Source organism: Dendrobates tinctorius, unplaced genomic scaffold (assembly GCF_039654945.1).
Source record: "Dendrobates tinctorius isolate UK_male_01 unplaced genomic scaffold, ASM3965494v1 ptg000223l, whole genome shotgun sequence".
Taxonomy (NCBI): Eukaryota; Metazoa; Chordata; class Amphibia; order Anura; family Dendrobatidae; genus Dendrobates; species Dendrobates tinctorius.
The window spans coordinates 7119596-7140758 of NW_027361890.1; the positions used below are offsets into that span (position 1 = coordinate 7119596).

At 45.3% G+C, this 21163-nt stretch overlaps 1 protein-coding gene across 8 annotated transcripts in view; it reads right to left on the reverse strand.

The window, feature by feature from the left end:
• Positions 1–21163, reverse strand: part of LPIN3 (lipin 3) — a 207052-nt gene that overhangs the window by 17984 nt on the left and 167905 nt on the right. For 7 of the 8 annotated variants that reach the window (XM_073555293.1, XM_073555290.1, XM_073555288.1 and 4 more), the window contains one exon: positions 12473–12576. The exons of the other annotated variant lie outside the window; for it this stretch is intronic. In XM_073555293.1, coding sequence (XP_073411394.1) covers positions 12473–12576 — 104 coding nt within the window. The remainder of the gene's footprint in view (positions 1–12472; positions 12577–21163) is intronic. 8 annotated transcript variants of the gene reach the window in all.

Consider the following 21163-nt stretch of genomic DNA (forward strand, 5'->3'; position numbering starts at 1 on the left):
TCCAGCTTAGCATAGAGCTGGTTCTCCCGGAGCAACTGTAACACCTGCCTGACATGCTCCAAATGAGTGTCCCGATCGCTAGAATAAATGAGGATATCATCCAGGTATACAATCACAAATCTCCCCAGGACATGAGCAAATACATCATTAATAAAATGTTGGAAAACGGCAGGCGCGGTGGTCAACCCAAACGGCATAACCAGACTCTCAAAATGACCCTCAGGAGTGTTAAACGCCGTCTTCCACTCATCCCCCTGACGGACCCTTATGAGGTTATACGCCCCCCTGAGGTCCAGCTTGGAAAACCATTTCGCCCCCGCTACCTGGTTGAACAAATCCGGGATCAACGGCATTGGGTAGGGATCACGGATAGTAATCTGGTTTAACTCTCGGAAATCCAGACACGGGCGTAACCCCCCATCTTTCTTCTTAATGAAGAAAAACCCCGCGGCTACAGGCGAGGACGAAGGCCGGATGTGTCCTTTGCTCAGACTCTCCGCGATGTAGTCTTTCAGAGCTTGTCTCTCAGGACCAGAAATATTAAACATCCTGGCCTTAGGTAATTTGGCCCCGGGTTTTAACCTAATCGCACAGTCATAGGCTCTATGTGGAGGCATTTCTGAGCAACCCTTCTCAGAGAAAACATCCGCGAAATCCTGCAAAGCCTCCGGCAGGCTGGGCGTCACGGCGGACACACATGTGGCCAAGCAATTGTCTTGGCAGAAACCACTCCATTGTACTATGTCCTGAGTTTTCCAATCAATTACCGGGTTGTGCCTGGACAACCATGGAAAACCCAGGACCATTTGTGCTGGGAGATTACGGAGGACCCTACATGTAACCGACTCAGAATGTAGGACCCCAATGTGGAGTTTCACCTCTGCCACAAACTCTGTAATCTCCCCTTGAGGGAGGGGAACAGCATTAATGGTAACCACCTGTATGGGGTGAGGAAGTCTTTCGATCTTAAACCCGGCGGTGTGTGCAAACTCCTCATCTATGAGATTGGTGGCGGAACCGCTATCCACAAACACTGATATTGGTAGCTCTCTGCCCGCGATAATAACCTTGGCAGGGAGCATATATTGAGATACCATCATGGAGGATATGCATACGCTCAGTTGGGTCTCCTCCATACCCTCTGAGCTTAACAGTTTTCCACCGGTGTGACCCTCTTAGGTAGTACCGGGCAAACGTTAACATAATGACCTCTTTTACCACAGTAGAAACATGCTCCGGGCTTCCGGAATCCCGGAGAGCGACGCTTAACCTGTGCCACGCCAGCAATCTGCATAGGTTCAGGGGACTCATCTACTTCAACCACACTTGCACCTCTGCTTTCCCCCAGAGGTAGCGTCTCCTGTGCCCCCTGACGAAAACGGCGATCAATACGTATCACCAAACTCATGGCAGACTCCAACGATGCCGGAGTCTCATACATCAGGAGGGCTTGTTTAACCTTCCCTGATACCCCATGAATAAACTGGCTCCGCAGTGCTGGGTCATTCCACTGTGTGTCTACGGCCCAACGGCGAAATTCCGAACAATAGTCCTCTGCCAAGCGCTCCCCCTGGCGGAGGGCGCGGATTTTAGATTCCGCTAGAGCCAGTCGGTCAGGATCATCGTAAATGAGCCCGAGGGCAGAAAAAACATTATCGACAGAATGAAATGTAGCAGAGTCAGCTGGTAAGGAAAATGCCCATGCTTGGGGGTCACCACTCAGTAATGACAACACCAGCCCTACCCGCTGGGCCTCATTACCAGAGGAGATAGGGCGCATGCGGAAGTATAACTTGCAGGCCTCCCGAAATACGACAAATTTGCTGCGATCCCCTGAAAATCGTTCTGGCAGCGGAAACTTCGGCTCTGCACCGATACCTGCAGATGCCATTTGCACCTTCGCTACTACCAGGCCCTGCTGCTGAACTGCCCCTTTCAACTCGGAGACCTGTAAGGACAGCGCCGCCAACTGGCGGGTTATGGAATCTAATGGATCCATGGACTCCTGAAAAATGTGGGCCGATTATAATGTCAAGCGGGGCTTAGTTCAACTAAGGCTGAAATACCCGGGGCCCCTGAGATGTCCCTTTAACTAGGGGAAACCCTGTCTGACCCTCAACCCAGGGTTTTTGCTGATGGTGCAAATGCCTGAGCCTCCAACCTTTCCTTATCTCCTGCTCAGCCCTGCACTTAACCCTCCACCCTCCACCCAGTGAGGAGACACACCACCAAAGCCCCCACACAAATTATGACAGACAGGGAGAACTTAAACTGCACTGTGCCGCACACACACAGGAATATACAGTAATGTGAACAGGGCACAACTAAACACAAATGTGGGAAGGAGAAAGGATAACAACGGATCATACGCCACCAGATACGAATCTCTCTCTCTTCAACACCTCCACTCCAGACCGGAACCACTTGGTATGAAACACAAGCTATAATCGGCGACGCCAATAGGCCAGCATGACTATTTAAAGACCGTGGGCGTGACTAACCATCCAACCTGGTCTCCAGCAAGATTAACCCCCGAGAGCCTGAAGATCAAGCCGGCGCCACTGAGGCTATAGTGGATGGAGGTGGAACTACCTCTGCCTGCCGGACGCTGAGGTGTGAACAGCGTCCGACATGACACGTCTAGCGTTGGTGGAGCAGTGGGGGCCGCACAGACTAGTCTTGTGCCTCTGTGCAAGCCCATGGTTTCATTACCTAGGGGTGGACAGGGCTAAGTCTGGCATAATGTCCCACGTCGCGGGAGAGGATACGTGGAGGGACACTCGCACGTGGTCGCCCGTTGATGGTTTGGGGAAATCGGATCCTTTCAATAGGATGCGTTGCCCCTGTCTTATCTTCATAAAATAAAAAACAAGGAAAAAATAGATGTCTGGGGAAAAGTCCCAGAGATGTCCCTCGGTGCGGGAAAGGATACGCGGAGATGATACTCAACGCGTGCTCGCCCGTTGTTGGTTTGGGGAGATCGGACCCTTTCTATAGGATCCGTCGCCCCTGTCTCATCTTCATAGTAAACTAGAAAAAAATCGTCTGGAGAGATCCAGACTGCGTGTGCCTCCATAAGACACTAAGCAAAAAACTGGTTTCCTCCCGCAATCGGGGCGAGGGTGTATGCGGCGGGGGAGGAGCTAACCTTGTGTTGTATTGCCTAGTGTCAGCCTCCAGATGGCAGTAGCATACACCCACAGTACCTGTGCCCCCCAATGAGACGAAGGGGAAAAACTCCCCTCCCCAATAACAACCCAACAACCTCACACTTTCTGGATGAACCGGTAGCAAACAAAAAGCAGATTCAATATCGGTTTTAGCCAACAATGCACCCTTGCCATAATTGCGCACTCAGCGTGCCACCTCATCAAAGGACGTATACACGACTGAGCAAAGCTCCGAGCCTATCCCATCATTTACCGACCTCCCCAGAGGGTACGGCAAATGATGAATAAGCTGGAACTTATTCGGTTCCTTCTTCGGAACCACGCCCAGAAGCGAAACCACCAAATCTACCAGCGGAGGAACCTTAACCCCTTAATGTCTATGGACGTGCAGAGTCCATCATGGCAGGAGGTAACTTACCGCACCATGACGGACTCTGCACGTCCTGCCTTTGAACTGTCACTGCGTGTAAACACGCAGTTTCAGTTCAGTGCCAACAGCTGTCTATGACAGCTGAGAAGCACAGGAAGGGGGGCAGGGACCCTTGCAGTCGGTCCCTGCACCCACTGCGCTGTGATTGGTCGGTCAATCTGAAAGACCAAACACAGCAGTGATGAGCTGAAATTTGAGCTTCTCCTTGCCCGATCAGTGCAGGAGCTCAGCGCTGCAGTGGCTGAGCTTCTGCATTGACAGCTAGGAGCGGTGCCCCCGCCGCCCCTGGCTGTTAACCCCCTCACTGCTGCGATCGAGCGTGATCGCAGTGTTCAGAGGGGGAGGCAGAAGGTAGGGGGCTCCCTCTGCCTCAGGTCGGCGTCCCTGCGATGTAATCGCGGGGCACGACCTGTGCCATGATGACCCGGAGGTGTCATGACAACCTCTGGGTCATTTACCTATGGAGAGCTGGTGAGACCATGTTTGTCAGCAGCTTTCAGCATAAGTATAATGCATTACAATGCTGGAGCACTGTAATGTATTATACCTAAAGTGAAAGCGAAAGTCCCATAAAAAGACAAGGTAAAAAAAAAAACATTTCTTAAAAGAATATGTAAAAAAAATTATTAAAAAATAATATAAAAAATTCCCTAAAAAATCCCCTAAAAATTACACATTTTTATGTAAAAAAAAATAAATAAATAAAAAAAAATACACGTTTGGTATCACCACATCCGTAAAAATCCCATCTATAAGTGTCACCCTAGTTAACCCCTTCAGTGAACGCCATAAAAAAAAACACAAAAAAGTAGCAAATTATACTTTTTCCAAGCAGTATCATCATACCGCTTGGAAAAAGTGCAATAATACGTGATCAAAAACACGAATATATATATATAAACATGGTACCGCTGAAAACGTCATCTTGTCACGCAAAAAACGAGCCACCATACAGCATCATCAGTGAAAAAATAAAAAAGTTATAGCTCGCAGAATAAAGTGATGCAAAAATATTTTTTCTATAAAATTTTTTATTGTGTAAAGAACACCAAAACATAAAAAAACGATATAAATGAGGTATCGCTGTAATCGTAGTGACCCGAAGAATAAAGCTGCCATACTAATTTTACCACATGCGGAACGGAGGGGGAAAAAAAAAAGGATTCCTAAATTGCTGGTTTTTGTTCATTCAAAAAATGAACAGAAAAATCAGAATAGAAAGCGATCAAAAAACGTTATGTGCCCGAAAATGGTACAAATAAAAACGTCAGCTCTTCCCGTAAAAATCAAGCCCACACATGACTCTGTCGGCCGAAATATGGAAAAATTATAGCTCATTTTTGTGGAAAAAAATATGATTTTTTAATTTTCACTACTCTGCGCTATAAACTTCTGTGAAGCACTTGGGGGTTCAGAGTGCTCACTACACATCTAGATAAGCTCCATGGGGGGTCTAGTTTCCAAAATAGGGTCACTTGTGGGGGTTTTCTACTGTTTTGGCACATCAGGGGCTCTGCGTTACGCAACATGACGCCCGTAGACCATTCCATCAAAGTCTGCATTCCAAAACTGCGCTCCTTCCCTTCTGAGCTCTGCCATGTGCCCAAACAGTGGATCCACCCCACATATGGGGTATCAGTGTACTCAGGACAAATTGCACCACAACTTTTGGGGTCCTATTTCTCCTGTTACCCTTGTGAAAATAAAAATTTGTGGGCAAAAAGATCATTTTTGTGGAAAAACAGATTTTTTTATTTTCATGGCTCTACGTTATAAACTTCTGTGAAGCACTTGGGGGTTCAAAGTGCTCAACACACATCTAGATAAGCTCCTTGGGGGTCTAGCTTCCAAAATGGGGTCACTTGTGGGGGGTTTGAACTGTTTAGGCACATCAGGGGCTCTCCAAATGCGACATGGCGTCCAATCTCGATTCCAGCCTAAAAAGTCAAATGGCATTCGTTCCCTTCCGAGCTCTGCCATGCACCCAAATAGTAATTTACCCCCACATATGGGGTATCAGCGTACTCAGGACAAATTGTACAATAACTTTTGGGGTCCTGTTACCCTTGGGAAAATAAAAATTGGGGGTGAAAAGATCATTTTTGTGGAAAAAATATGATTTTTTAATTTTACGGCTCTACGTTATAACCTTCTGTGAAGCCCTTGGGGGTTCAAAGTGCTCAGCACACATTTAGATAAGTTTCTTGGGGGGTCTAGTTTTTAAAATGGGGTCACTTATGGGGGGTTTCCACTGTTTAGGTACATCAGAGGCTCTCCAAATGCGACATGGCGTCCGCTCTCGATTCCAGCCAGTTTGACATTCAAAATCTCAAATGATGCTCCTTCCCTTCTGAGCTCTGCCGTGCACCTAAAGATTGGTCTTCCTCCACACATGGGGTATCGGTGTACTCAGGAGAAATTGCACAACAAATATTGTCGTTCATTTTCTCCTGAAACCCTTGACAAAATAAAAGAAATTGTGTCCAAATAAAAATTTTTGGGAAAAAAAGTTAAATGTTCATTTTTTCCTTCCACATTGCTTCAATTCTTTTGAAGTACCTAAACGGTTAATAAACTTCTTGAAAGTGGTTTTGAACACCTTGAGGGGTGCAGTTTTTAGAATGGTGTCACTTTTGGGTATTTTCTGTTATACTGACCCCCCAAACTCACTTCAAATGTGAGGTGGTCCCTAAAAAAAAGGTTTTGTAAATTTTGTTGGAAAAATGAGAAATCGCTGGTCAACTTCTAACCCTTATAACTTCCTAAGAGAAAAAAATTTTGGTTCCAAATTGTGCTGATATAAAGTAGACATGTGGGAAATGTTATTTATTAACTATTTTTTGTGACATATCTCTCTGATTTAAGGGCATAAAAATTAAAAGTTTGAAAATTGCAAATTTTAAAAATTTTCGCCATATTTCCATTTTTTTCATAAATAAACGCAAGTCATATCGAAGAAATTTTACCACTAACATGAAGTACAATATGTCACGAAAAAACATTCTCAGAATCAGCGGGATCCGTTGAAGCGTTCCAGAGTTATAACCACATAAAGTGACAGTGGTCCGATTTCAAAATTAAGACCTGGTCTTTAACCTATAAAATGGCTTGGTCGTTAAGGGGTTAAAAGATCCAGACATCCTACCCAATGCAACCTCCTTACCTAACTTCTCCGTGACAACCTCAGCATATTGCTCCGCCGACTTGAGATTCTTAAGCACCCGAGGTATTACAAAATGAGGAGCAGGGATTCGAAAACTATCCCTAAAACCCAACAATAACAGTTCTGCTTTGTCCCGATCCAGAAACCTACTTAGATAAGGGACCATTGCGTCCAGCTTCATTGGTGTCACCCCTTTTGGAATTACTATTCTCTGGCTTTGCTTTATTCTTTTTGAAACATCTGGCGGCACCATGTGAAGAGCTACTGCAGTGCGAGCACATGTGCTTGAACTTGCAAGTGGTCCCAAACTTACACTGGCCTTCGTTAAACTGCTAGCATAATCCATGTTTTTTACCTCCGTATTGACCTGACTGGCCCCCGGCTCCCTGATTACTTCCTTGGGAAGCGGACTGGCCGACAACCCCGGCCCCACTCTGAAACGAATGACCAAATCTCATCGGAGCCATAACCTGCAGCCACAAACCAATGTCCTTTTGATCCCACCGGATCATCGGACGAATTGCCTTCGTCTGCCTGAATTGCTCATCATACCGTAGCCAAGCCTAGCTCCCATAAACTCTATGTGCCTCCTAGCAAAACAGGCCAGAGCAATTCTCCGGAGCTTTCTCAACAATTACACTTGACAAAATTGCAAACGTCTGCAACCAATTAACAAACGTCTGAGGAATCAAGCACCACCTCCGTTTTTCCTCCTTTTCCTTCTTAGGCCGGAGTCACACTAGCGATTAAATTGGACGAATGCAATGTGATAAAAAAATCGCATTGCATTCGTCCCAATGTTATTCTATGGGGCAGCTCCCATCATCCGATTTTTTCTCAGAACGTTTCCTCGGACCGAGACAATCGCAGCATGCTGCGATTGTCACCGATTTTCGGATTGGACTCGCCAATGCAAGTCTATGGGGGCGATAAAAAATCGGATTACAAACGGACCAGATATGTGAGTTGCGATAAAATCGCACCCGGTGTCCTTTACAAAAAGCCGGCAATTCATTTAGCAATACAGTAAAATCACACTGACAGGTTAACTAAAGAAACGAAAGAATAGATATTGACACATAGAATACAATATATACACTCACTGGCCACTTTATTAGGTACACCATGCTAGTAACGGGTTGGACCCCCTTTTGCCTTCAGAACTGCCTCAATTCTTCGTGGCAGAGATTCAACAAGGTGCTGGAAGCATTCCTCAGAGATTTTGGACCATATTGACATGATGGCATCACACAGTTGGCGCAGATTTGTCGGCTGCACATCCCTGATGCGAATCTCCCGTTCCACCACATCCCAAAGATGCTCTATTGGATTGAGATCTGGTGACTGAGGAGGCCATTTGAGTACAGTGAACTCATTGTCATGTTCAAGAAACCAAATCTGAGATGATTCGAGCTTTATGACATGGCGCATTATCCTGCTGAAAGTAGCCATCAGATGTTGGGTACATTGTGGTCATAAAGGGATGGACATGGTCAGCAACAATACTCAGGTAGGCTGTGGCGTTGCAACGATGCTCAATTGGTACCAAGGGGCCCAAAGAGTGCCAAGAAAAAATTCCCCACACCATGACACCACCACCACCAGCCTGAACCGTTGATACAAGGCAGGATGGATCCATGCTTTCATGTTGTTTACGCTAAATTCTGACCCTACCATCCGAATGTCGCAGCAGAAATCGAGACTCATCAGACCAGGCAACGTTTTTCCAATCTTCTACTGTCCAATTTCGATGAGCTTGTGCAAATTGTAGCCTCAGTTTCCTGTTCTTAGCTGAGAGGAGTGGTACCCAGTGTGGTCTTCTGCTGCTGTAGCCCATCTGCCTCAAAGTTCGACGCACTGTGCGTTCAGAGATGCTCTTCTGCCTACCTTGGTTGTAACGGGTGGCAATTTGAGTCACTGTTGCCTTTCTATCAGCTCGAACCAGTCTGCCCATTCTCCTCTGACCTCTGGCATCAACAAGGCATTTCCGGCCACAGAACTGCCGCTCACTGGATTTTTTTTCTTTTTCGGACCATTCTCTGTAAACCCTAGAGATGGTTGTGCGTGAAAATCCCAGTAGATCAGCAGTTTCTGAAATACTCAGACCAGCCCTTCTGGCACCAACAATCATGCCACGTTCAAAGGCACTCAAATCACCTTTCTTCCCCATACTGATGCTCGGTTTGAACTGCAGGAGATTGTCTTGACCATGTCTACATGCCTAAATGCACTGAGTTGCCGCCATGTGATTGGCTGATTAGAAATTAAGTCTTAACACACAGTTGGACAGGTGTACCTAATAAAGTGGCCAGTGAGTGTGTGTGTATATATATATATATATATATATATATATATATATATATATATATATAGTTCATGCAGTTCTTCATAGCAGAGTAGCCACTGTAATATTTGCCGGCTTCTGTAAATTCATTTCCCTACCCGACATGAAATGACACATGGTTTACATATGGTTAACCATTTCATTTCATGTTTTTGTTTTTTTTTTATGTCTATCACTAGTAATTAGATGAGGGTTTTTGTGTAAAATTTTGGAGTTGTAGGTGTTAATTTAAGGGGTTAATTCGTTGTAAAAAATTGCGGGGAATTCCGCTGACGTCACTGAGGCTGCAGGGAGTCCCCGCAATTTTTTACAACGAATTAACCCCTTAAATTAACACCTACAACTCCAAAATTTTACACAAAAACCCTCATCTAATTACTAGTGATAGACATAAAAAAAAACCATGAACTGAAATGGTTAACTATATGTAAACCATGTGTCACTTCATGTCGGGTAGGGGAATGAATTTACAGAAGCCGGCAAATGTTACAGTGGCTATTCTGCTGTGAAGAACTGCATGAATTATATATATATATATATATATATATATATATATATATATATATATATATATTATATATATGTATTCTATGTGTCTTTATCTATTCTTTCCTTTGTGTTTGAAAACCTGTCATAGGGCTCCATTAGATGTCCATTTTGCAAGTCCGCGAGAAAATCTCGCCAGATGGATGTCAAACGGATGCTTACATGCGAATAAAATCGGTTCTACGTTGGAAAATCAGATCACAGACGGAGCCATGGTGAAGAAACCTTTGTGCGATTTCGGACCGTTAATATCGGACCAATTTTTTAATCGTTGTGTGTGACTCCAGCCTTACTCTCATCCTTTTTACCTTCATCCAAATTAAACTTTTCCAATGGAAGTGAAAAAATCTTGAAGACATATTCATCTTTCCAAATCTTCTCACGCACCTCTTTCTTCAAATGAGCCCCCAGTGGCACCTCAAAACAAACAAACTTAGCCATGCGCTCTGTCATCTAAATGAATCTCACCTTCCTTCTCTTTTTCTGTCTGAACAGACACCAATACCCGTAAAACCCGTAACACCATGCCCGTAAAACCATGGCCTACTCCTTGAGAACCCAAACACAGAAAAATACAATAAAACGTGTAAAAATACTCTGTTATAAAGAAGTAACAGTAAACATCAAGTGCTAGTAAAAAGATTATAAAAAACAGGGTATTTGGTTGATACGTTTTTTGCAAAAAATGTATACTAAGCCGCTCTACCAAACGTCTAGGTAACCCGTATCAGAGCAGTCCCTAACTGATGTATTTAAAAACCTGATCATGTGTATAGTACCTATATGAGCAGGATTCAGACAGGTAATGTCCGATGTGGACACGCTGCAGAGAACAGCTTTATAAGTGCATGGCCCACAAGGAGAACCCACCCAAGCGGCCAAATGCGTTGGCGTCGACCTATTCACCTCCAATTGCACAAACAACTCTCGCATGGCTCAATATCTCACTAACCTCTTCACCCCTTATATCAGTCTGAGCCCCCACACCCTGGCCTGGAACCAAAAGCCCCAATGCCGGACTAAGCCTCCACGACGGGGACACCAAAAACGACGGCAACAGACAAGACATAGACTCATACTCACCGGGCTGTGAGGGAGCTCTGATCCCTCCAGCTGCAGACCTAGCATTCATCCAGCCATCCGTCATCCCTGATCCGCCCTCCGGACTCTCAGGGCCCTGAGGTCCACCTTCAAAAGAGGATCCTGATGCCGTTGCCCTGCCAGGCCTCTCAACCCTCGATGTGACCACACTGCGAGCATCCCTTGAGCCAGCAAGCACAGCCTGAGAGTCAAGCCCCTCGTGCAGGAGCCCACTGCCTGCTCTGCTCCCAGGTCCTCATTGCTGCAAATCATCTCCAGCCCCGCTGGAGGACAATACTGGAAATCCCAGGCCACCCAACAGGTCTAGCTGCCCCGCATCCCCTGGGGCGCCGCCTGTCACTGCATCCAGGTATCTCCCCTGACATCTCGGGTGTAGCAGCAGAGGCGGACCGCCTGGCTGGGTCATCACCATGGCAACCCTCTGTAATATCTCCAGAAATAGCACAGGTCTTGGTGCGTGTAAGCTCCGCCCCCTGCAACGACAGGGAGAAGGCCTACTCACCGCCACAGGCCCCAGCCCAGCCGACGGATTCCTCCCAGACCGGGGCCTGTTTGGACACTTGCAGGCAGGCACCCGGCCCGGAGGGTCCCTGGAGGGGGTCCTGTGCCGGCGCTGGGACCGAGGAGGTGCATCTGGGGACAGGCGCTCCGGAGGCCGCACACGCTGGGAATGCTGCGCCCTTGAAGAATCCACCGGCGCCTTGCCACTAACTCCTCCAATGATACCGGACACCTGGGCTTCCAGCCAACCAGGCGGCTGACGCTCCGCAGTCACCCGCAGTCATCCGCAGCCTGTCCAGCAACCACACATCGGATCCCATGATGGTAAGCGCAGGTTGCTGGGGGACTGCTCACAAATGCCTCCGGAGCGGGAACTGGCAAAACCCCTCCCATACTCCGCTCTATAAAACCCTCTTTTTGCATACCCCCACCTATTCCAACTGTCCCCACCCCCCTCCAACCCTCTGTCATGCTGGCCTTTGCCTACGCCGTGGGGGGGGGAGGGGGAAGCATGCTCCGGTCTGTACTGTCTGGAAGAAGTTGTCATGTCGATCTGGGCCAGATGGAAAAGACGTGAAAAGTGAATGACTCCATCAGAAGGAACGTCAGTTGTAAGTCGTTATCTGTAACTGTGCTGTGACCTCTAATATGTTCTGTAGGACTGGTATTTACCACTGACCCTATGGCGGTAATATCAATATTGGTCTATATATAGAGATTATTTTCAGCAACAGTGCGGTCATCTGCTGAGGTTCTCCTCCACTATTAGGGTGCGTCACCCAGTTGTAATCAAGGTTATCTGGTTAGGAGCCCACTCAGAAGTTTCGCCACCCCCTGAACCAAAACCCTAGCTATGCCTCTGCTCACACTTTTAATGCTTCCTTTCATTTAAAATAAGCTGTAGAGGCAAATTATAAGGGAGATCTATGTCTGACCCATAGATCTTAATGGCTCATTTCCATATTGAGAAACATGGATTTTTCTGGAATAAGGTATCATTTTATTCAACTTTCTACAACCTACATACCTATATATAGCTTTGGAGGGTTGATTATAATGACTAATGCATTTTAAACCCTTTCCACATGTATTCAAATCAACCATACAAAATAAGTAAACATTATAAAAATAGTGAAAGATGACAGATAATGAGATAACATCAGCATAATCTAAATGTATAACACAACCCACTCCATGCTAATTTCCTACAGACTCACGAGGATTTAAAGCTGGAGTTCAGCTCCTGAGTCAATTCTCCCCTTGGATTCACAGTAAAGATTCGTGATTCTGGAACCCCCACCTCCCTGTAGGCTCGGACATCCTGCGATGAGTGGGTGATTGGCACAAGTACAGAAGAGCGGGAAGAAGGGTGGGGGTAATTGGAGACAAATAAGGAAATGGAGAAAGGGGAAACAGGAGAAGAGAGCGTTACTTGTTTTTCTGCTATATTCTCACACATACATTTACATACAATCCACATACCTACTCTCTCATCATATAGAGTTTCAGCATCCCCCGCACTAATTGAGGCCCTGATTTCCAGCCTAAAGTTAATGTTCTGTTTGTCGTTCACTATTCCTATATTATATGCAAGTATAGCCATAGAGTAACGCTTAACACAGAAAACTATTAATTCTATAGGCTACTTATGTATAGCTAAAGAATTGCTCCACATGGAAAGGTACATATTGGTTTGAATATTTTATATAGCACTTGTTAGTGTTTCATCCTTGTGATCCCTCGTTATCATTGTGCAAAGCATCATTAGGCAATGCTATGTTAATTGAAGAAGGTGCCATGTTCGGGACCCTCATTTACAGTATAAGCAAGAATTCCAGAGTGGTTATAGAGAACAGGGGTAGACTAAGGCCTAGTTCACACTTCCGTTTTTTGACGTCAGTCAAAATCCGCCATTTTTATAAAAAACGGATCCGCCCCTTTTTGGGCGGATCCGTTTTTTCCCTCATAGACTTGCATTAGCGGCGGATTTTGACTGACGGTCGTCCGTTGCATCCATTTTTGGACGGATCTGTTTGAATTGTAGCGGTTCCCGGGCGGAGCAGACGGACTTTGAAACGTTTTCTTGTAGCGACGGTCCGCTTTTTGCGAGCGCGCCTGCCCGGAAGATTTTCTCAGAGAAGCAATTTCTCTCTCTCTGTTCTTTCTCTCTCTCTGTTCTTTACCTCTCTCTCTCTGTTCTTTCCCTCTCTCTCTCTCTTCTTCCAGACCGCGGTTCCTTTAAATTTCCTGCCCTTTGCAACTTCGTTGGATCAGTCTGAAAAACGGTCCGCTGACATCCGTTTGTTCCACAACGGAAACAGATCCATTTTTTTCATCTTTGGCGGATTACAACTGATCACAAAAAACTGAAGTGTGAAACAGGCCTAAGCACCACTGCAGCTGCATCGGGGCCCAGAGGTGGGGGCCTTGCAAGCAGGAGTGTATGCATCCGCTATGGTGCCCATCAGTCAGAGAGCCCAGTGATCATTGACACCAGGTCGCTCCTACTCCCACCAGTAATCATTCTGGTATGCAGAGATGGGTTGAGGGCACTGAAAAAAAGGCATGTCATGCAGGAAGAGAGGCTGGACAATGAAAGCGCTCACTGGCTGCTGGCTCTGGCTTCTTGCATGGCTCACCACAATGGTGAGTGTTCACCTGTAGAGTTAGGGAGTCTGGGCTGTACGGCACACAGGGGAAATTAGTGGAAGAAGAGCCAGACTAAGGCTATGTGCACACGGTGCGGATTCTGCTGTGGAATTTTCAGCTCAGATTTTGCTAAATCTGCTGGTAAAATGACCTGCGTTTTACCTGCAGTTTTAGTGCAGATTTAGTGCAGTTTTTGTGCGGATTTCCCCTGCAGTTTTCACCTGCAGATTTCTATAATGGATGAAAAACTGCTGCAGAACTGCATAAAAGAAGTGACATGCTGCAGTTTTAAATCTGCATCAAATCTGCGCGGAAAAATCTGCAGCATGTGCACAGCGTTTTTTGTTTTACATAGCCTTAAATGGTACTGTACATCAATTGCAGTTCTGCTTCAGTTCTGCAGGGCCAAATCTGATTCAGAACTGCACCAGAATCTGCACCGTGTGCACATACCCTAAAGGTACTGTCACACTTAGCGATGCACCAGCGATCCCGACCAGCGATATGACGTGGTCAGGATCGCTGGTGCATTGCTAAGTGGTCGCTAGTGAGCTGCCACATAGGCAGATCTCACCAGCAACATCGCAGGGGTCGGGGGTCGCTACTTACCTGTCAGACGAGGTGATCCTGACGTCCTCCCGCCCGGCGTCCATGCGTCGCTCGTCTCCACAGCAGGAAGCCCAGCAGGAAGCTGACGACGAGAAATGGTCCAGGTCGTTCTCGCGCGATCAGCGATAACCAGCGGGGGAGCGGTCGAAGGTAAGTATCAGACATAGCGATATCGCTAGCAATATCGCTGCTGCGTCACAAAAACCAGTGACGTTATAGCGATATTGCTAGCGATATCGCTTAGTGTGACAGGCCCTTTACAGTGTGTTTTCTGCTCTCTCCACTGTTCCCTTCCCAGCAGCATCAGTTTAGGGTTCGAGAGAGGAGGACTCACTGCATTACACTTTGTCCCCATCCCCTACAGTGGTTTGCGCAGTACTTTCCAGCTGATCTATAAACTATGTGGCAGACCTCCTTTAAGGCTAAACACCTGATATAGAAGGTGTGTAGGTGGTGGGTGTGTGTCTTTTATACTGTACAAGTAGCAAGTTCAAACAGGTGCAGTTAATGCAGGTAATAAGTGCAGATTAGGAGGGCTTCTTAAAGAAAAACAGGTCTGTGAGAGGCATAATTCTTGCTGGTTGTTAGGTGACCAAATATTTATTTCTTACAATAAAATGCAATAAAAAAATTTACAACTCATACAATGTCATTTTCAGGTTTTAATTTTTCGATTATGTCTCTCACAGGTGAAGTGTACCTACAATAAAAGTACAGACCTCTCAATTCTTTGTAGGTGGGAAATCTTGCACATTCCGTAGTGTGTCAAATACTTATTATCTTCACTGTGTGTGTTTGTGTGTGTGTGTATGTATGTGTATCTGTGTCTGCATGTATATGTACAGTGGGGCAAAAAAGTATTTAGTCAGTCAGCAATAGTGCAAGTTCCACCACTTAAAAAGATGAGAGGCGTCTGTAATTTACATCATAGGTAGACCTCAACTATGGGAGACAAACTGAGAAAAAAAAATCCAGAAAATCACATTGTCTGGTTTTTTTTTTCATTTTATTTGCATATTATGGTGGAAAATAAGTATTTGGTCAGAAACAAAATTTCATCTCAATACTTTGTGATATATCCTTTGTTGGCAATGACAGAGGTCAAACGTTTTCTGTAAGTCTTCACAAGGTTGCCACACACTGTTGTTGGTATGTTGGCCCATTCCTCCATGCAGATCTCCTCTAGAGCAGTGATGTTTTTGGCTTTTCGCTTGGCAACACGGACTTTCAACTCCCTCCAAAGGTTTTCTATAGGGTTGAGATCTGGAGACTGGCTAGGCCACTCCAGGACCTTGAAATGCTTCTTACGAAGCCACTCCTTCGTTGCCCTGGCGGTGTGCTTTGGATCATTGTCATGTTGAAAGACCCAGCCACGTTTCATCATCAATGCCCTTGCTGATGGAAGGAGGTTTGCACTCAAAATCTCACGATACATGGCCCCATTCATTCTTTCATGTACCCGGATCAGTCGTCCTGGCCCCTTTGCAGAGAAACAGCCCCAAAGCATGATGTTTCCACCACCATGCTTTACAGTAGGTATGGTGTTTGATGGATGCAACTCAGTATTCTTTTTCCTCCAAACACGACAAGTTGTGTTTCTACCAAACAGTTCCAGTTTGGTTTCATCAGACCATCGGACATTCTCCCCAAACGCCTCTGGATCATCCAAATGCTCTCTAGCAAACTTCAGACGGGCCCGGACATGTACAGGCTTAAGCAGTGGGACACGTCTGGCACTGCAGGATCTGAGTCCATGGTGGCGTAGTGTGTTACTTATGGTAGGCCTTGTTACATTGGTCCCAGCTCTCTGCAGTTCATTCACTAGGTCCCCCCGCGTGGTTCTGGGATTTTTGCTCACCGTTCTTGTGATCATTCTGACCCCACGGGGTGGGATTTTGCGTGGAGCACCAGATCGAGGGAGATTATCAGTGGTCTTGTATGTCTTCCTTTTTCTAATTATTGCTCCCACAGTTGATTTCTTCACTCCAAGCTGGTTGGCTATTGCAGATTCAGTCTTCCCAGCCTGGTGCAGGGCTACAATTTTGTTTCTGGTGTCCTTTGACAGCCCTTTGGTCTTCACCATAGTGGAGTTTGGAGTCAGACTGTTTGAGGGTGTGCACAGGTGTCTTTTTATACTGATAACAAGTTTAAACAGGTGCCATTACTACAGGTAATGAGTGGAGGAAAGAGGAGACTCTTAAAGAAGAAGTTACAGGTCTGTGAGAGACAGAAATCTTGATTGCTTGTTTCTGACCAAATACTTATTTTCCACCATAATATGCAAATAAAATGAAAAAAAAACAGACAATGTGATTTTCTGGATTTTTTTTTCTCAGTTTGTCTCCCATAGTTGAGGTCTACCTATGATGTAAATTACAGACGCCTCTCATCTTTTTAAGTGGTGGAACTTGCACTATTGCTGACTGACTAAATACTTTTTTGCCCCACTGTATGTATCTATTTGTGTATACAGTATGTGTATGTACTGTATATTTGTGTGTATGCATGTATATGTACAGTGGGGAAATAAGTATTTGAACCCTTGCTGATTTTGTAAGTTTGCCTACTGAGAAAGACATGAACAGTCTATAATTTTAAGGGTAGGTTAATTTTAACATTGAGAGATAGAATATCAAAAATAAAATCCAGAAAATCACATTTTATAAATTGTATAAATTTATTTGCATACTGAAGTGAGAAATAAGTATTTGATCCACCACCAACCATTAAGCGTTCTGGCTCCTACAGACCAGTTAGACGCTCCTAATCAACTCATTACCAGCATTAAAGACAGCTGTCTTACATATTCACCTTTATAAAAGACTACTGTCCACAGACTCAATTAATCAGTCAGACTCTAACGTCTACAACATGGGCAAGACTAAAGAACTTTATAAGGATGTCAGGGACAAAATCACAGACCTGCACAAAACTGGAATGGGCTACAAAACCATAAGTAAGACACTGGGTGAGAAGGAGACAACTGTTGGTGCAATAGTAAGAAAATGGAAGAAATATAAAATGACTGTCAGTCAACATCGATCTGGGGACCCATGCAAAATCTCACCTCGTGGGCCATCCTTAATCATGAGGAAGGTGAGAGATCAGCCTAAAACTACACGGAGGGAACTTGTTAATGATCTCAAGGCAACTGGGACCACAGTCACAAAGAAAACCATTGGTAACACATTACGTCGTAAAGGTTTACAATCCTGCAGTGCCCACAAGGTCCCCCTGCTCATGAAGGCACATGTGCCGGCCCGTCTGAAGTTTGCTAATGAACACCTGGATGATTCTATGAATGATTGGGAGAAGGTACTGTGGTCAGATTAGAAAAAAATTGAGCTCTTTGGCATTAACTCAACTTGCTGAGTTTGGAGGAAGAGAAATGCTGCCTATGACCCAAAGAACAACATCCCCACAGTCAAGCATGGAGGTGGAAACATTATGTTTTGGGGGTGTTTCTCTGCTAAGGGCACAGAACTACTTCACCACATCAATGGGAGAATAGATGGAGCCATGTACCGTAAAATCCTGAATGACAACCTCTATGCCTCCGCCAGGACATTAAAAATGGGTCCTGGTTGGGTCTTTCAGCAAGACAATGACCCAAAACATACAGCCAAGGCAAAAAAATGAGTGGCTCAAAAAGTAACACATTAAGGTCATGGAGTGGCCTAGCCAGTCTCCAGACCTTAATCCCACAGAAAACTTATGGAGGGAGTTGAAGCTCCGAGTTGCCAAGCGACAGCCTTAAAATCTTAATGATTTAGAGATGATCTACAAAGAGGAGTGGACCAAAATCCTCCTGACATGTGCGCAAACCTCATCATCAACTACAAAAAACGTCTGACTGCTGTGCTGGCCAAAAAGGGTTTTGCCACCAAGTATTAAGTCTTGTTTGCCAGAGGGATCAAATACTTATTTCTCACTGCAAAATGCAAATTAATTTATATAATTTATACAATGTAATTTTCTGGATTTTATTTCTGATATCCATCTCTTAAAAAATTAACCTACCCTTAAACCTATAGACTGTTCATGTGTTTGTCAGTGGAAAAACTTAAGAAATCAGCAAGGGATCAAATACTTATTTCCACCCACTGTATGCGTGTATCTATGTGTTTTTGTGTATGCATACATGAGTGTGTACGTATATCAATGTGTGTGTATATATATGACTGTGTATGTATATGAATGTGTGTGTGTATATATGAGTGTGTATGTATATGAATGTATGTGTGTGTGTGTGTGTGTATATATGAGTGTGTGTGTGTGTGTGTGTGTGTGTGTGTGTATGTATGTATGTATGTATGTATATGTGTATCTTGTCAAACGAGGTAGCCATGAGCTCCATGTAGATCCAGCAATCTTACTCTCTGGACAGCGATCCATAAAACTGCACAATGTACAGACAGTCGCTGCTCCACATCACCATGTCCAGATCCATCAGAAGCTGCTTCTGTTCCTTCTCGTCCACCGTTGACCGAATTCGCTTAACAGCCATAATTTGTCCACTAGGGTTATGAATCATTTTGTTCACGGAGCCGTATGCCCCCCTGCCGATCTCGCCCAGGTCCTTCAGGTCCTCGGCTTTGAAGTCCCAATGCTGCTCCGGTGAAAGCTTCAATTTTCCTGAAGATTCGATGCTGTGTGTTCGTAATCGCTCTAGGCGTTTTTTTTGTTGCTTGTTTGTTGGAGCTTCCCCCCGCCACATACACTTCCTGCTTTTGGTAGGTGGTCTCAAAGTTCGTCATCGCATCAGATTTCTTCATCACATGTGTCGGCTGAATTGTGGGGTTCATTGTAAACTTTGGTAAACTTTGCTGTGGATTTGAAGGCCGGGTTGGCAAAATTTAACTTCAGTGCTTTGCGTTTACCCTGCATGCTGCTGACCGCGTCCACCACCGCGGCTGTTGCTCTGTGAACCAAAGGATTCATAATCCTAGTCGACAAATCCGGTGAAAGCTTCAATTTTCCTGAAGATTCGATGCTGTGTGTTTGTAATTGCTCTAGGCGTTTTTTTGTCGCTTGTTCGCTGGAGCTGTACTGCTTCCCCCCGCCACATACACTTCCTGCTTTTGGTAGGTAGTCTCAAAGTTCCTCATCGCATCAGATTTCTTCATCAGATGTGCTGACTGAATTGTGGGGTTCATTGTAAGTTTTGCTGTTCAGTGCTTTGCGTTTACCTTGCATGCTGCTGACCGTGTTGTGCTGCTGCTGTCCGGACCCCGCTCCGCCTCCACCACCGCAGCTGTTGCTCTGTGAACAAAATGATTCATAACCCTAGTGGACAATTTATGGCTGTTAAGCGAATTCAGTCAACGGTGGATAGAAGCAGCTTCTGATGGATCTGGATGTGGTGATGCGGCGCAGCGTCTGTCTGTACATTGTGCAGTTTTATGGGGCGCTGTTCAGAGAGGGAGATTGCTGGATGTATATGTGTATATATATAAATGTGTCTGTGTGTATTCGTGTACGATGTAAATATATGAATGTGTGTGTGCATGAACATATTTGTTTTCGGTTCATGTATGACACTGTAATTGGAAAGAATAGGAAAATCAACCTACTTGTAACTCTTTAAAGGTTTTTTCACCAAATAATCAAGTTATCTCCAGGACAGTGGATAACCAGCTGATCACTGGCGATCCGACTGCTGGTCTCCCCAGAGATTCTGGGAACAGGGGTCTGCAGTCTCGTCCTGGATGGAGCAGAGCTGTGCATGCTCGGCCTCTGCTCTCCATTATCTATAGAGCTACTGAGCACTGCACTTGGCTATTTCCATCAGTTTCAAAGACAATGTATTGAGCAGAAGTCAAGCATGAGCCCCTCCAATCCATTCATGGCGGAGCTGCAGAGTCCTGTTCTCAGGATTACTTGGGGTTCTAGCAGTCAGTCCCCCAACAATCAGTAGTTATCTCTTATCATCGGGATTGTTGATAACTTGACTTTTTGAGGAATAAGCCTTTAAGACCAAAGCGCCTCTGTTCAGCGTATTTACCATGGTGCATTTGTTAAACAGTTGCCTCCTTTGGATGCTATAGTGGTTTCAACATTCACTGTAAAAAAAGTAAATATTTTAAGTACGTCTTTTACAGGATACCATTGTATGAAATAGTGCGGTCTACACCATTTCACACTTTTATTTGTAGTATACTACCACATATACATGGTTGAGCTCTGCTGGTGCCAGCAGTAACCACGAGGATGCACTTTGCACACTTGCTGTCATGTGCCAACTACTGTGTCAGCCACATCCGCAGTGTTTTATTCACCGACATCGCTGATACTAGTTGTCACCTGACTGCGCTGGAAACAGCAGAACCGAATGCTTACGGATATATATCTATCTCCATCTCAGTAGACAAATATAAATATATATATTTTTTAGAAGTATGAGGAGGCCCAAATAGAACTTTTGCTATGGCGCCCTATGATTCCAATGTACACCCCTGCTTGCACGGCAATTATAGTGAGGGCAATCTGGCCTATGGCTCAGAGCCTGAGGCTCCAGGAGTCCCACAGCCAGACTGCCCTCATCATAAGCGGCGTGCCAGGCAGGGAGTGGGGCCCAGACATATTTCTTGCACAGATGCCCCAAGCTGTCAGTGTCCACCCCTGGTAGAGAGCCTCTCTTTGTTCTGGAG